The following is a 14061-nucleotide window of genomic DNA, read 5'->3' as shown; positions in this document are numbered from 1 at the left end:
AGAAAAATATAATTTTAATTCAATAAATGCCCACTGAGTACTAAGACATTGCTAAGCAGAGGTGACAGAGATGACCAAAATCCAAGGTACAGAATGAAAAGAAAAAATAATCATTATAATTCAATGTAATAAATATCCTAATACTGATATGAATACAATGACATTCACTCATTCATTCCAAAAACATGCTATGAACTCAACAGGATCTCCCCCACCTCCACACGTCTCAAAATTCACATGTTGAAGACCTAACTCTTATACAATGGTATATGGAAATGAAGCCTCTGAGAGATAATCAAGATTAGATGATGTCATAAGGATGAGACTAGTGCCCTTATAGGAACAGATATCAGATTCTGTTCTCTCTCTGCCAAAGACACAGCAAGAGGAACCTCCCCAGAAACTAACTGCATACACATCCAGCCTCCAGGACCAATGAGAAAAGGAATTTCTGTTAGTTACACTTCTGTAGGTATTTTGTTACGGCAGCCCCAGCAGACTAATACACATGCATCAACACCTACAGGATTCTAGACAACGTATTAGGTGTACACAACAATAAGGAAAAGGGATATGAGAGCAACCGAATGGTCCCTCTGGGGTTAGGATAATGTGAAGTAAAACTCTGGCATCAAGAAATGGGTAAAGAATTGGCTGCCAGGTAGAGAAAGGGAGACCCTACATAGATGAATCTACTACTGTAAGCATAAAGGCCTAAAAAATTAATAATGTGATTTCCGGAGTTTCCTTTGTGGGTCAGTGGTTAATGAACCCAACTAGGATCCATGAGGTTGCAGGTTCAATCCCAGGCCTCGCTCAGTGAGTTAGGGATCTGATCCAGCATTGCCGTGAGCTGTGGTGTAGGTTGCAGATGCAGCTTGGACCCTGAGTTGCTGTGGCTGTGGTGCAGGCCGGCTACAGTTCCGATTAGACCCCTAGCCTGGGAACCTCCATATGCTGTGGGTACAGCCCTAGAAAAGACAAAAAATAACAAAATAAAGAAAACCTATAACTGCCTCCAATATCACTTCTAACCATGTTTAAAGCTCCTAAGGTACTAATGACTTTTCATTTTCCCTATTTCACACACAATCCCCATCATATTAAACAAGTTCTCATTATTAAACAAGTCTGATTTTTTTGTTTAGCTGTGTAAAACCACATCATTTTTAGGATAATTTTCCCATCTAGTTACTTTCACATACATAGCAATCTATCAAAATACATCCTGTCTCAAATGTTAGTTTCCTATCAAGTCACATGCTACATCTCATCCGAAATTCCGCTCAAAACTTATCTCCCCAAGTGTTCCCTACCATTTCCAACAGTCCTCCTTAGCCACACTCCGCAACTGCAAGTCACCTTCACCTGCCTCAGTCCCCACAGCAGTCAGCACTCCTACCCACTCTACCACTGATGACAGTCACTCTTCATGAAATCTGGACAAGTGCCCACATGAGGAACTCCACTCTTTAAAGGAATTCACTTCTCTTACCAGCTATTAAGATGATTTAAAAAAAAAAAAATTTCCCCCGAACTGAAAGAGGCTGCCACAGTTTTACAGATGAGGCAAAAGCATCAGACAAAATGTGATCAAAGAAATTTGGAAGTGAGAGAAAAGCCACTTCCTCCAGCAAACGGTAAAAGAAACCATATAAGAAACACAAATCCTAGGCCTTCAATACCAATTTTACTGAAAGCAGAGTTTCTAATAACAAAGGTTATGATCAGAAACCCCCCACACAAAGGTATGGGGAAAGTAAAGCCATGACAAAGCTCAAAATGGTAGTGTGTGGTTGGTCACTGGAGGAGATGGACAGATACAGGAAAAGGAGTTGAAAGAGCAAGAACCTGATTTTAGGTATATATCCAAAAGAACTGAAGCAGGGGAGTTCCCACTGTGGCTCAGTAGAAATGAACCTGACTAGTATCCATGAAGATGCAGATTCCATCCTTGGCCTCGCTCAGTGGGTTAAGGATCCAGCATTGCCCTGAGCTGTGGTGTAGGTCGCAGACTGGGCTCAGATCCCACATTGCTGTGGCTGTGGTGTAAGCCAGCAGCTATAGCTCCAATTTGACCCCCAGCCTGGGAGCTTCTATATAACAAACCTGCGGCCCTAAACAGACAAACAACTGAAGCAGGGACTCAGCTGAAGTACTACAATGTTCAAAGCAGCCTTATTCAAAATAGCTAAAAGGCAGAAACAACCAAACTGGCCATCAATAGATGAATGGATAAATAAAATATGGTATATACATATACTAGCTTATTCGGGCCTAAAAGAATGAAATTCTGATACATGCTATGACATGAGTGACCACTGCAAACATTTATGCTAAGTAAAACAGACACAAAAGGACACGTATCATTCCACGTGTATGAGGTGACTAAAATAGTCAAATTCACAGTGATAGAAAGTAGGATGAAATGGTGATTACCAGAGGCCAGGGAGAAGGGGAAATGAGTTAACATTTAATGGCAAGAGTTTCAGTTTGGAACAGAAGAGTGATTGATGGTGGATGCAACATTCACCAATGTGCATGTAACAACAATGTGAAGGCCCTTAACAGCACTGAGCTGTACGCTTCTAAATGGGCTAAGACAGTACATGTTATGTACACTTTACCATAATAAAAAAATTAAAATTAAAAACTTAGTTTTTGGAGTTCCCGTCGTGGCGCAGTGGTTAACGAATCCCACTAGGAACCATGAGGTTGCGGGTTCGGTCACTGCCCTTGCTCAGTGGGTTAAGGATCCGGCGTTGTCGTGAGCTGTGGTGTAGGTTGCAGATGCAGCTCGGATCCCGTGTTGCTGTGGCTCTGGCGTAGGCCGGTGGCTACGGCTCCGATTCGACCCCTAGCCTGGGAACCTCCATATGCCGCGGGAGCAGCCCAAAGAAATAGCAAAAAGACAAAAAAAAAAAAAAACCTAGTTTTTCTTCGACACCTATCAATCACATTAAGACTATGGAGACGGTGGAAGGGAACTATTGCGATGTTTCTCGCCCAACACTAGGAACACTGTCCAGAGGATAAAAGATCCTCAACTACTCAAGGACAAGTGAGAGATGAATGGATGGAAGGGTAGACTTAAATACTTTAAGTGGCTTAGTAGGTTAAGGATCTGGCATTGTCACCGCTGTGGCTCAGATCATTGCTGTGGCGCGGGTTTGATCTCTGGCTCAGGAACTTCCACATGCTACAGGCACGGCCAAAAGAAAAACTAAGTTCAAAACTTAAAAACAATTTCTAAATGTATTAAATATTTTTTTAATCACTGAATTGTACGTTAAAACGTTTTAAATTTTAATTTAAAATTTCATAAACACCATCTTAAAATACTATTTGCGACAATCAAATGTTAATTCCAAAACCAACTTCCAGTCAGCTCCACACTATTTTGTGAATAGAATTCCCTGGGAGGTTCTGTCCCAAGCTCTGGCTTGCCCTACTCTCCTACAAAGAAATGCCCCTCTGTCTCAAATAGCTCAACGCTCAATGCTCAAGGCAACTCTCCTCTGCTCAGCCTAACTCACTACTTCCTCTGAACCAAAAAGGTATTGTCTTCTACTACCCAAGCGGCACTAAGGATACTACTTCACACTGTTGCTTTAACTCTCAAGAGCCTTGTCTCCCCACTACCAGACTATAAACTTGTGAAGACTAGGACTTTTCCTGTTACTTTTATTCCTATTCTCATTTAACAAAAAGCTTTGCATAGAGTACAACTGTATAATTTGGTGCAATTTGGGGAAATTGTTGTTCCCACATCTTTCCCCACTCTCAACCTCGGCGGGAAAAGGGCTCAGGTAGCCAAAGAACCTACAGTAAAGGAGAGATGAAAAGTAAATTAAAAGATAGAAAGGAAATGGGGGAAATTTTTCAATAAAGATAAATTTAAAAAGGGTTGTGGGCCAATGCCTTCTAGGGACCCAGCCCTACCACTTTAAGAAGGTCTTGGCCTTGAACTCAGACAGGAAGGACTCCTCTACCTTAAAAAATGGGGGAAGGGTTATCAAAAACAGGAGGTGCAAACAATAAAAGGTGGGAAGAATTGGTGATCCAGAGGGGCTGGAAGAGATCAAGGACCTTTTTTGAAGCTTTCCAATTTTTTTCTTTCTGGCTGCATCCACAGCATAAAGAGGTTCTCAGGCCATGGATAGAACCTGAGCCACAGCAGTGACAACGCTGGATTCTTCACTGCTAGGCCACCAGGGAACTCCATAAAGCTCTCCAATTTAGAGCCAAGACATAATGAAACCTAATACTTACTATGCTAATACAACTATGCTAGGCATGTTAAATGTGTTAGTTAATTATCATTACAGTCATTAATCATTTTGGAGGACTGGAGGATTCTGTTGTCTCTAGAGAGTCAGCAGTACCTATAATTGTTCAAGGAAGACTCTGGACTTAGCCTAAGAACAAGAAGTAGTACTTCAGATTGCCAGATTTCTTGTACAGCAGGCCAGGGATTACCAAAAAAATAAAACAGGTAGTAGGTTCAGGACAAGTGCACAAATAGGCAAGCATATGTAAGCAATTGCTTTTTTTTTTTTTGGTCTTTTCTGGGGCCACACTCAATGGCTTATGGAAGTTCCCGGGCCAGGGGTCTAATCTGAGCTGTAGCTGCCAGCCTATGCCACAGCCACAGCAACGCCAGATCCGAGCGGCATCTGCAACCTACACCACAGCTCATGGCAACACCAGATCCTTAACCCACTGAGCAAGGTCAGGGATCAAACCCGCAACCTGATGGTTCCTAGTCAGATTCGTTGACCACTGAGCCACAACAGGAACTCCCGTAAGCAATTGCATTTGAATGGAATGTTCACGAAACCCAGCAGAGCACAAGAGGGTCAAGAAATAATAAAAGAGTTCTCCTGTGGCTCAGCAGGTTAAGGGTCCAGCACTGTCACTGCAGTGGCTCAGGTTGCTGCTGTGAAGCAGGTTCACTCCACAGCCTAGGAACTAGCATGATGTGAGTGTGGCCAAAAGAAAAAGAAATAATAAAAATAATGGAAATATTAAATACTTGTTTAGATCACTAGAAATCTTAATTCACTTCCCTAGGCTAGGTACTACCTATTTACATTTGTTTAACACCTTGCTGTTTTCACAGCACTTGAACATGTGCCAATTCATTAGATCATGACAATTTAGAGGTTATGGGACAGCCCATAAATGTAGGCCCTTTGTGTCCAACGGGGACTGAGAGTCTAAGAAGTCAAAGCATTTATCCTCACTCTTCTAACTAGTCAAGAACAAGGCTGGGATTCAAGCACATGGCAATCTTCTTATTCCTAATCCAAAGCATCCCTCTATGTCCCTACCACACTTAACATGTACTTCCATTAAAGTCAGTACCTATTTTAGTGACATCATTTGTAAATCTGGCTTCCGTATATAGACTGGACGCTCCTTGATGGTAAGAAGTATTTCTTTCTAACCCTACCACCTAGCAAAGACATTGACACATAGGTGTTCAATAGGTGGACTGAACTAAATCTGTTTCCATTTTATGTAATAGGGTATAGACAAAAAAATAACGAGCTCAATTTCAATGACTGCACTAAAATTTAAGCTAAATTCGTAAAAATGCTATTTCTAAGCTTATTTTATTAACATGGTAAAGAACTGTTTAACAGCTGCATATAAGAAACTGAAACTAAAAAACAAAACCATAGTCAAAACAACCATTAGAAATGGCTACGCAGTCCTTTAATTTTCAATCACTCCAGAGGCTAGATGGTAGCGAGTAGGGAATAAAAAGTTTACCTACATGTTATTAACAAGAATAACTTTGTTTTTGAAATTTAACCCACAACTCCTTACAATTCAGTATGCTAAAACTGTTCCTCCTACTACTGAAAAAAATCACATTATAATAAAAATTCCTATCAGAGAAAAAGATTTCTAAACCTTCAGCTAAGCACAAACTTAGTATTTTTCAATACTGATTTATTTCAGTATTTCTCAACTTTTTTTTTCATCACTGCCCCCTAAAATAGCTTTTTCAGACTTTTTCCCTAACCACATCCTCTCCCATAAAATTTTAGCAAGTGGGCACAACGTGTATCAGTTTATATACCGCATGTATATCCGTTTATACATAAAAGGGGTTAAGAATTTTTTACCACCACCTCCAGAACTAACTTTCCCTCCCTTAGAGATGACACTGCCCTCATTGAAAATACATGATTTACTTAATAAACATTTACTGAGTGGTAGCTATATGCCAGGCTAAGATATTCACCATGGAAAAATTCCATGACAGCAACACAATTTAGTTCTTTAATTTACTATAAGAGTTTTAACCCAAAAGAACTAAAATGAAATGGGCTTGAAGATACAGACCTTCACGCTAGTGTTAGCAACTCATCAAGGGTTTAGCTCAATAAACATATGATGAATGCATAAAGCTGTCACAACTCTCCATGTGGTAGTTACAAACCTTATGTCATTTAGCAAGATGACCAGACTAAAGAAATGTTAGCTTCTTATCTCAAATCTCACAGAACTGAAAATCCAACTCACTGCAACCCTGAAACCTAAAATTTTCTGTAGTCAGCAAAAACAAAAAAAGTTAAACTAAAATAAAGAAACAGTTTCTACTGGATCATTTGTAAACCGTTCACTAAGTGCTTTGAGTATCTGGTGAAATCTGTGTTCTCTGTCTCCAGAAAAACATACATGTGCAACACACACAACTTCAGAGTGTTCACGAACTTGCGAAACTCCACCGGTAGACTTCAATTTAAGAACTTCCCCACTAAAGGAATATGTAAACTACATACAATTGACTAAATCCAAAAATAAGTTACTTTTTTCATTTAAAATTTAACTTTTTCAAGCTTAAAAGTGTATTTACCAGAGGCATTCTTTCTGTAATGTAATGTACTTTAGGATTAATTGTATTCCGGCAGATCAGGGTTTTACCAAACAACTACTAAGATGAGATAATGTGAATAGCACCCTGTTTTAGGATTCCTATTGTGACTCAGCAGTAATGAACCCAACTGGTATCCATGAGGGTACATGTTAGATCCCTGGCCCCTAGCTCAATGGGTTAAAGATCCAGCGTTGCTACTGAGGTGGCTTGGGTTGCTGCTTGGCACGGGTTCAATCCCTGGCCCAGGAACTTCCACATGCTATAGTCATGCATCTCCTGCCAAAGGAGATTCATGAAAATAAAATTCCCTAAACAAAGACTATAGCAACTTTGAATGATACAATTTACTCTGATTAATGGCAAAAAAAAAAAAAAATTATGCTGATACAAAACAGGGAAAGTTTGCTTAGACATAAAGGATTTGGGCCCAAAAGTTGAACATGACATAAGGACAAGTATAATGCACTCAAGGTTTTTTGAGATTTACATGTAAGCTTACACTTACTATTACAGGCTATTTTTTCAAACATCAGAAAAACTCCCAAACTATTTGATCAAAATAATTTCAAACTATAATTCTAAAAGATAATCTCAAAATGACCCATACAGGAATGCTCAGATGGTTTAAAATTAATAAATATCAAACATTAGTATGACTTATAAAATGAACAATGAGTGTTTTTTGCCATACTGTGAAAGAACCCCAAGGCAATGAAAAGTGATTTTATGAATACAAAATCTTATTTAAAAGATACAATCAAGTGGTTCAATGAACCCAAAAACTGATTTTTGAGATCCTGATTATCTCATAGTTGTGTACTTACTCTTTTATTTTTTTGCCACACCCAGAACATGTGGAAGTTTCTAGACCAGGGATCGAACCTTCGCCACAGCAGCAACCTAAGCCACAGCAGTGACAGGGGATCCTTAACCAACTACATCACAAGAGAACTCCTATACTTAGTCTTAAAGACAGCTGAAAAAAATAAAAATTCAAATCTTTCAAAAATATGAAAAGCATATTATCTGTATTAAAGTAATAACAAAATTCCAAAACTCAGAAGTCTTTGATAAATACTGTATTTCAAAGTAGCAACCTTGGAAAAACTTACTCCAAAAATGGAACACATCTTTGGATCAATCTTTGGAGCCAGTTTAAAAGTCACACAAAAATCAGTTCCATTTTAGATAAAGTTACCTATTTTATCCTAACTGTATATTATCCAGCTCAGGCACCTACTTATTTTTCAAGATACAGAGTGAAATTATGGCATTAAGATTCATGGAGTTCCTGTCATGACGCAGCGGAAATGAATCCTACTAGGAACCATGAAGTTGCAGGTTTGACCCCTGGCCTCACTCAGCAGGGTAAGGATCCAGCATTGCCATGAGCTGTGGTGTAGGTGGCAGACAAGGCTCAGATTTCACATTGCTGTGGCGTAGGCAGCAGCTGTAGCTTTGATTCGACTCCTAGCCTGGGAACCTCCATATGCTGTGAGCATTGCCCTAAAAAGACAAAAGACAAAAGACAAAAAAAAAACAAAAAACAACAGATTCTTATCTGTAAGAACTAAGAACATCAGTAACTAGTCCTGAACTCCCAATCCATCCCTCCTCCAGTTTAGGAGTTTGGAATTAGCAGATACAAACTATTAATATATAGAATGGATAAACAAGGTCCTACTGTATAACACAGGGAACTATATTCAATACCCTGTGATAAACTATAATGGAAAAGAATATGAAAAAGAATACATTATATAATGCGTCGCTATGCTGTACAGCAGAAATTAACAGAAAATAATAAATCAAATATACTTCAATAAAATTTTAAAAACAAACAAACCATTAGTAACTGACTGTGGCTAACTTTAAAAAGATTTTACTAGGAGTTCCCATTGTGACAGAGTAAGAAACAAATCCAACTGGGAATAATGAGGTTGCAGGTTCGATCCCTGGCCTCACTCATTGGGGGAAGGATCTGGCATTGCCCGTGAGCTGTGACGTAGGCAGCAGCTGTAGCTCTGATTTGACCCCTAGCTTGGGAATCTCCATATGCTGCTGTGAGGCTCAGAGTTCAGTTATTGTGTAAAACAAAGAATATACTTCAGACCAGGACTACATCCCTTCTTTCCCCTTAGCTATTCCATATGCACACTCTAAATTACACCTGGCTATTTAAAATAATCAAATCCAACTCTACTAAGATTTACCACAAATGAAGATATTTAAAAGTATATGACACCAAGTTATTTCAGATAATCCTTAGTAAGACATTCCAAAAACACTCTATTAAGGCCTCTACAGAAAAATCAAATAGTTGGGGAAAAGAAAATACCTGGCTTGGCAGAGCCTCCTTTCCTGCCCACTCACATCTCTCACAAGCACCCCATCTTAATAAATCTATTTCTTGCCTACCAAAAAAAAAAAAAAAACCCGGCCTGTCTGTTGCCCCTCCCCCTCAGAGGGGAGATTGCAGAAATCTTGCTAATTATTTGGAAGCTGAATTCAAATTTAAACTTATCTGCCATCCTTGCTGTGGCCTCTGAAGATTTACTTCAACACTTAAGTCCTCTGCCTAGACTGAGTGCCAGAATCCCCAGAGGGGCCCAGGCATCTGTGTTTTAATAAAAGCCAGAAAGGAAAATCATTGGTTAAAAAAAAAAAAATCTCAAATGAAACTCACAATAACTTTATAGTCACCCCTAATAGGTAATCTGAAGCCAGACCATATGCTTACTGGCAGGCAGGCTGAGCCTTCTGTTCAGTAAAGGGGTGAAGGGGATAGTATTAGATTCAGGATATGATTTTTTAAAATACTGTAGATTGTTAATGTGTTAAAAAGTTAAGTTACAGTACAATGAGTATGAACAAATGACAACGTCACACAACATGGTTGAAGCTCACAAACAATACTGAACAAAGGCACAAATGAAAAAGTACAAAATTAGGTGAAATTATTCTACGCTGAATTCTAAAGTCAAGAGAGCGGTGACCCCTGAGGACCAGGCAGTGACAGGAACGGGAATCAGACAGGGCTTCTGGAGACCTGGACATGTCCTGTTTCTTGATCGAGGCACTGGTTTAGCAGGTATGCTCAGTTTGCAAAAATTCTTCACACTCATGTGAAGGTTTATTATTCAACAAAAATTATTTTTTACAAGCCATAAGTCTCCAGCATTTTTAGAGTCAAACTAACTTCACCACTCCACAATTTCTTTAAAATTTTCCTTGTTTTTATTTCAAACAAGATTAGCTCACATATATATAAAATGTGTCTATCATTAACGACCTACCAAAACTTTAAATCTAGCTTTTAAATCTTAGGAGTACCCAGATATCACAAAGATGGGCACTAAGTTAAAATAACAAAGAGTTGGAGTTCCCGTCGTGGTGCAGTGGTTAACGAATCCGACTAGGAACCATGAGGTTGCGGGTTCCGTCCCTGCCCTTGCTCAGTGGGTTAACGATCCGGCGTTGCCGTGAGCTGTGGTGTAGGTTGCAGATGCGGCTCGGATCCCGCGTTGCTGTGGCTCTGGCGTGGCTCTGGCGTAGGCTGGCGGCTACAGCTCCGATTGGACCCCTAGCCTGGGAATCTCCATATGCCATGGGAGTGGCCCAAAGAAACAGCAAAAAGACAAAAAAAAAAATAACAAAGAGTTAAAGCTGTGAATTAACTAAGCTGTATATCGTGGCTGAAGTTGAGAACTTGTTAACATTTAATTTAGTAAGTTAAAATATAACATTAACAAGCATAAATGCCTCGAACCTATGTAAGAGAATAATTCCTGTCCCCTAAAGAGTGATACGAGTTGAAGACATGGGAGGAGCATTGGTAGGATGAGTTGCCAGGGCTAGTTATTATGTAAAGATGTGAGGACAGGGGAAAAATATACACGTTAACATCTAAAAGCTAAAACTAAAGCAATACAAAGTCCCAATCCCACCCACCTCCACTACAGGACTTGCCACAAAAAAAGAGGTGAAAAAGTTTCCCTCTGTGGTTTTTGAAATCAGCAAGAAATGCTGAGAATTAGCCAGTGTCTGGACCTTGGCCATGACATGGCAAAGTACAGTGAACTACCTGCCACCCAAGAACTTATTGTGTAAGTATCATTAAGCTTCAACAAATAATTCTTTAGATTATCAAGAAAACTCATCACAAAGAAAGCAGCATGCTAATACACTTCAGGTTAAACATTTAGAGTAACATATACCTTAAAAAAAAAAAAGGTACTTTCTCACCATAATTTCTCATTTAAAGTGACTCAGAAGTCCAAAAACTAGTTTTGGTTTTAGCTTCTAAGTTTTAGTTTTACAAAGTGTTCACATAGAAAAGTCTCAAAAACTAAAACCAAACTGTTCACTCGGTAACACGGATAACTTGTTTGCTTCACTTTGGGTGTTTTGCCAGGGGGGGGGGTCTTTCTTTTTTTTGTTTGTTTTTTGTTTTTTTTTTTGGTTTTTAGGACTGAACATGTGGCACATGGAAGTTCGCAGGCTAGGGGTCCAATTGGAGCTGCAGCTGCCAGCCCTAAGCCACAACCACAACCACAGCAACTCGGAATCTGAGCCGAGTCTGCGAGATACAACACAGCTTGCAGCAACGCTGGATCCCTAACCCACTACTGGAGTCCCAACCCACTGAGAGGGGCTAGGGATCAAACCCGGATCCTCACGGATACTAGTCGGTTTCCTTTCTGCTGAGCCACAGAGGGAACTCCTGGGGGTATTTTCTACAATGTTACTTTTGTCTCAAAGGAAAAAGATATAAAGCCTTAAAGAAAAATGTTTAGAACCACAGTTTTAAGGTGTGAAGCCTAAAAAAAACCAAGTTGAGTACTTTCTAAAAGTCACATTGGTCACTGTACATCTAGTTCGTTTTTCCAAAGAACGAAAAGATATTTCACATATAGGCTGCTTTCATCATAACTCGATAATTCAAAAACAGATACCAGGCCCTTTAATAGCCAAGGGACGTCAACATTTTTCCAAGTGATTATCAGTAAAACCTGAGCAAAATGTAAAACTGGATACTGCAAATACTCTGGAAATACTGCCATTTCCATCAAGGTAAGTTTTAATTCATGAGATTACCAAATATCAGGAGTCCACGAATAATCCATATAAAACTCACCTATATCTGATAAATCTTGGTGAAATAAGACTAAGTTGCTTTAATAAGAACTAATTTTTTCTTGCCCACCTCTATGAATTGGGAAAATATTATTAAAATTTTTTAAAAACTTAGATATTTTTGTATCTGATTCTAAAATGTGCTGTCTGTAGTTTCCATATGGAGATAAAACAAGTTTCTAGAACCCTCCCCACCATAGCTAATTTATACAATATACATTGACCTGTCCGACCCTCTGCAAGTCTATAATTTTTGGAGACATATACATATGATAAAACAAATATAATAAAATAATGATTACAGAACCTAGGAGGTGAGTATATAGGTGTCCACTGCAGTGTTTTCTTAACTTCTGTATGTGTGAACATTCTCACAAGATACTGGAGTGAAAATAATCATTTCAAAATCTGAACACAAGTTATCTACTGAAACTTTCAGGCCTTTCATCAAATAACAAACCTAGCAATTCAAGCACCCCCACGAAAAAGTCCTTCCTTGAGAATGTAAAAACTTTTTTGAACACAGTCAAGCAATAAAACGTAAAAGCAATACTTAAAATAATCTCTCACCCAAAGCAAGTTTACCTAGAAGGTCAATTTCCAGGAGGCTTCACGAGAATTTTGTTGGACTTCTAACTTTATCAGCAAAACAACTTTTGCCTCCATTACCATCTCACCTTAATTTCCCAAAATTCCAAAAGGTACACCTTAAGCTGTTGGGTTTGTTTTTTGTTTGTTTTTTAAATCCCCCAGAAGGCAGATTCGTGGATCCCTCCCAGGTCCTAAAACCTGCAGAACCATGAGTTCGGGGCGCTGGTGGTTCCATGTGTTCACTCTAACCCGCAGTCTCCAGGTGGGAATTGTACCCTGGGGTCTATACGGGTTAGACACGCTGGAAAAAAAGCGAGGAAGAAACAGACTGTCGGGGAGTCAAAATTTAAGGAGTGACTGTGAAAGGAGAAAGGGAAATCCAAACAATCTGTGCGGGGAGGATCTGGAAGCACCGGGCCGGCTGGGCGCTCCTGGGCGCGGAGCTCAGGAGCTCGGAGGGCAGACGCGCGGAACCAGTGGCGGGGCTCCCGCCTGGCGCCCGAGCCCCGCGCCGGCCGCCCCCGCCCTGCCCGCCGGGGCCGCACCTCTCGGTCCTTGAGGCCCAGCAGGAGCACCTCCTCCATCAGGGTCAGCCGCGTTTCCTTGGAGTCGCCCTTGTCGTCGTCGTCCTGCTCGTCGCGGCGGCTCTGCGCGTCGTCCTCGCCGTTGCCGCCGCCGCCGCCCGCCGCCCTCTCCTTGTCGGCGGCGTTGCGGGAGGCCTCGGTGCGCCGCTGCACCAGCCCGGAACTGCGCTGGGTCAGCGAGGTCATGGCTCCGGCTGAGGCGCCACGCCGGGCCGAGAGGGACGCGGGACCGGCCGGGTCTCCCTCCTCCTCCCTCCGCAGCCCCCGACCCGCGCTTCCGTGTTAAACCCGGGCGCTGGGGCGACGTCCGCGGACAGCGGGACAGGAGGCAGTCATGGGGATACGGGCCGCGGCGAAGCGGGCGGGCTGGGCGTCGGCGGGGCGAGCGAGGGGTTGCTTTCTTACTGCTGCCGCAGACCCCCTAGCAGCCGGAGCTCGGTGGCGGAGGCGGTGAAGAAAGAAGCAGCAGTGAAGGAGGCAGCGGCGGCGGCGGCGGCGGCGGCGGCGGCACCTTTCCAATATGGCGGCGCTGGCTGACGTCACTAGAGGATGTGGCACGGCCGGCGCGGGAGGGGCTCGGAGGGCGCCGGAAGCGGCCGGCGAGGACCTGGCGGCCCCGGGCAGGGGTGGGAGTGGGAGCTTGTGGACGTCGACCCCTTCCCCGGTCCCCGGGTCTTCCCCGGCGCTCGCCCTTTCCTTGGCGGTTCGTTCCGCGCTCGGCCCGCGGCCCCCCTCCCGTGACGTGTCCGCCCTCCGCCCGCCTTCCCCTGTGCGGGTCGAGGAGCCCGGGCTGGAGCCAGAGATTGGCCAGGCCCCCGCGAATAGGGGCCACCCCCGTGGCCTAGCGAGCGTGAACCC

At 41.9% G+C, this 14061-nt stretch overlaps 1 protein-coding gene across 1 annotated transcript in view; it reads right to left on the bottom strand.

The window, feature by feature from the left end:
- The window catches only part of GOLPH3 (golgi phosphoprotein 3), a 48217-nt gene extending 34507 nt beyond the window's left edge, over nucleotides 1-13710 (bottom strand). The window contains exon 1 of the mRNA XM_047767557.1: nucleotides 13165-13710. Coding sequence (XP_047623513.1) covers nucleotides 13165-13389 — 225 coding nt within the window. The 5' untranslated portion in view covers nucleotides 13390-13710. The remainder of the gene's footprint in view (nucleotides 1-13164) is intronic.
- Between the last annotated feature and the right edge of the window lie 351 nt (nucleotides 13711-14061).

This window comes from Phacochoerus africanus, chromosome 1, assembly GCF_016906955.1.
Source record: "Phacochoerus africanus isolate WHEZ1 chromosome 1, ROS_Pafr_v1, whole genome shotgun sequence".
NCBI classification, from domain to species: domain Eukaryota; kingdom Metazoa; phylum Chordata; class Mammalia; order Artiodactyla; family Suidae; genus Phacochoerus; species Phacochoerus africanus.
Note: the sequence above shows the minus strand (reverse complement) of the source record. Positions and strands in the feature narration are given on the sequence as shown.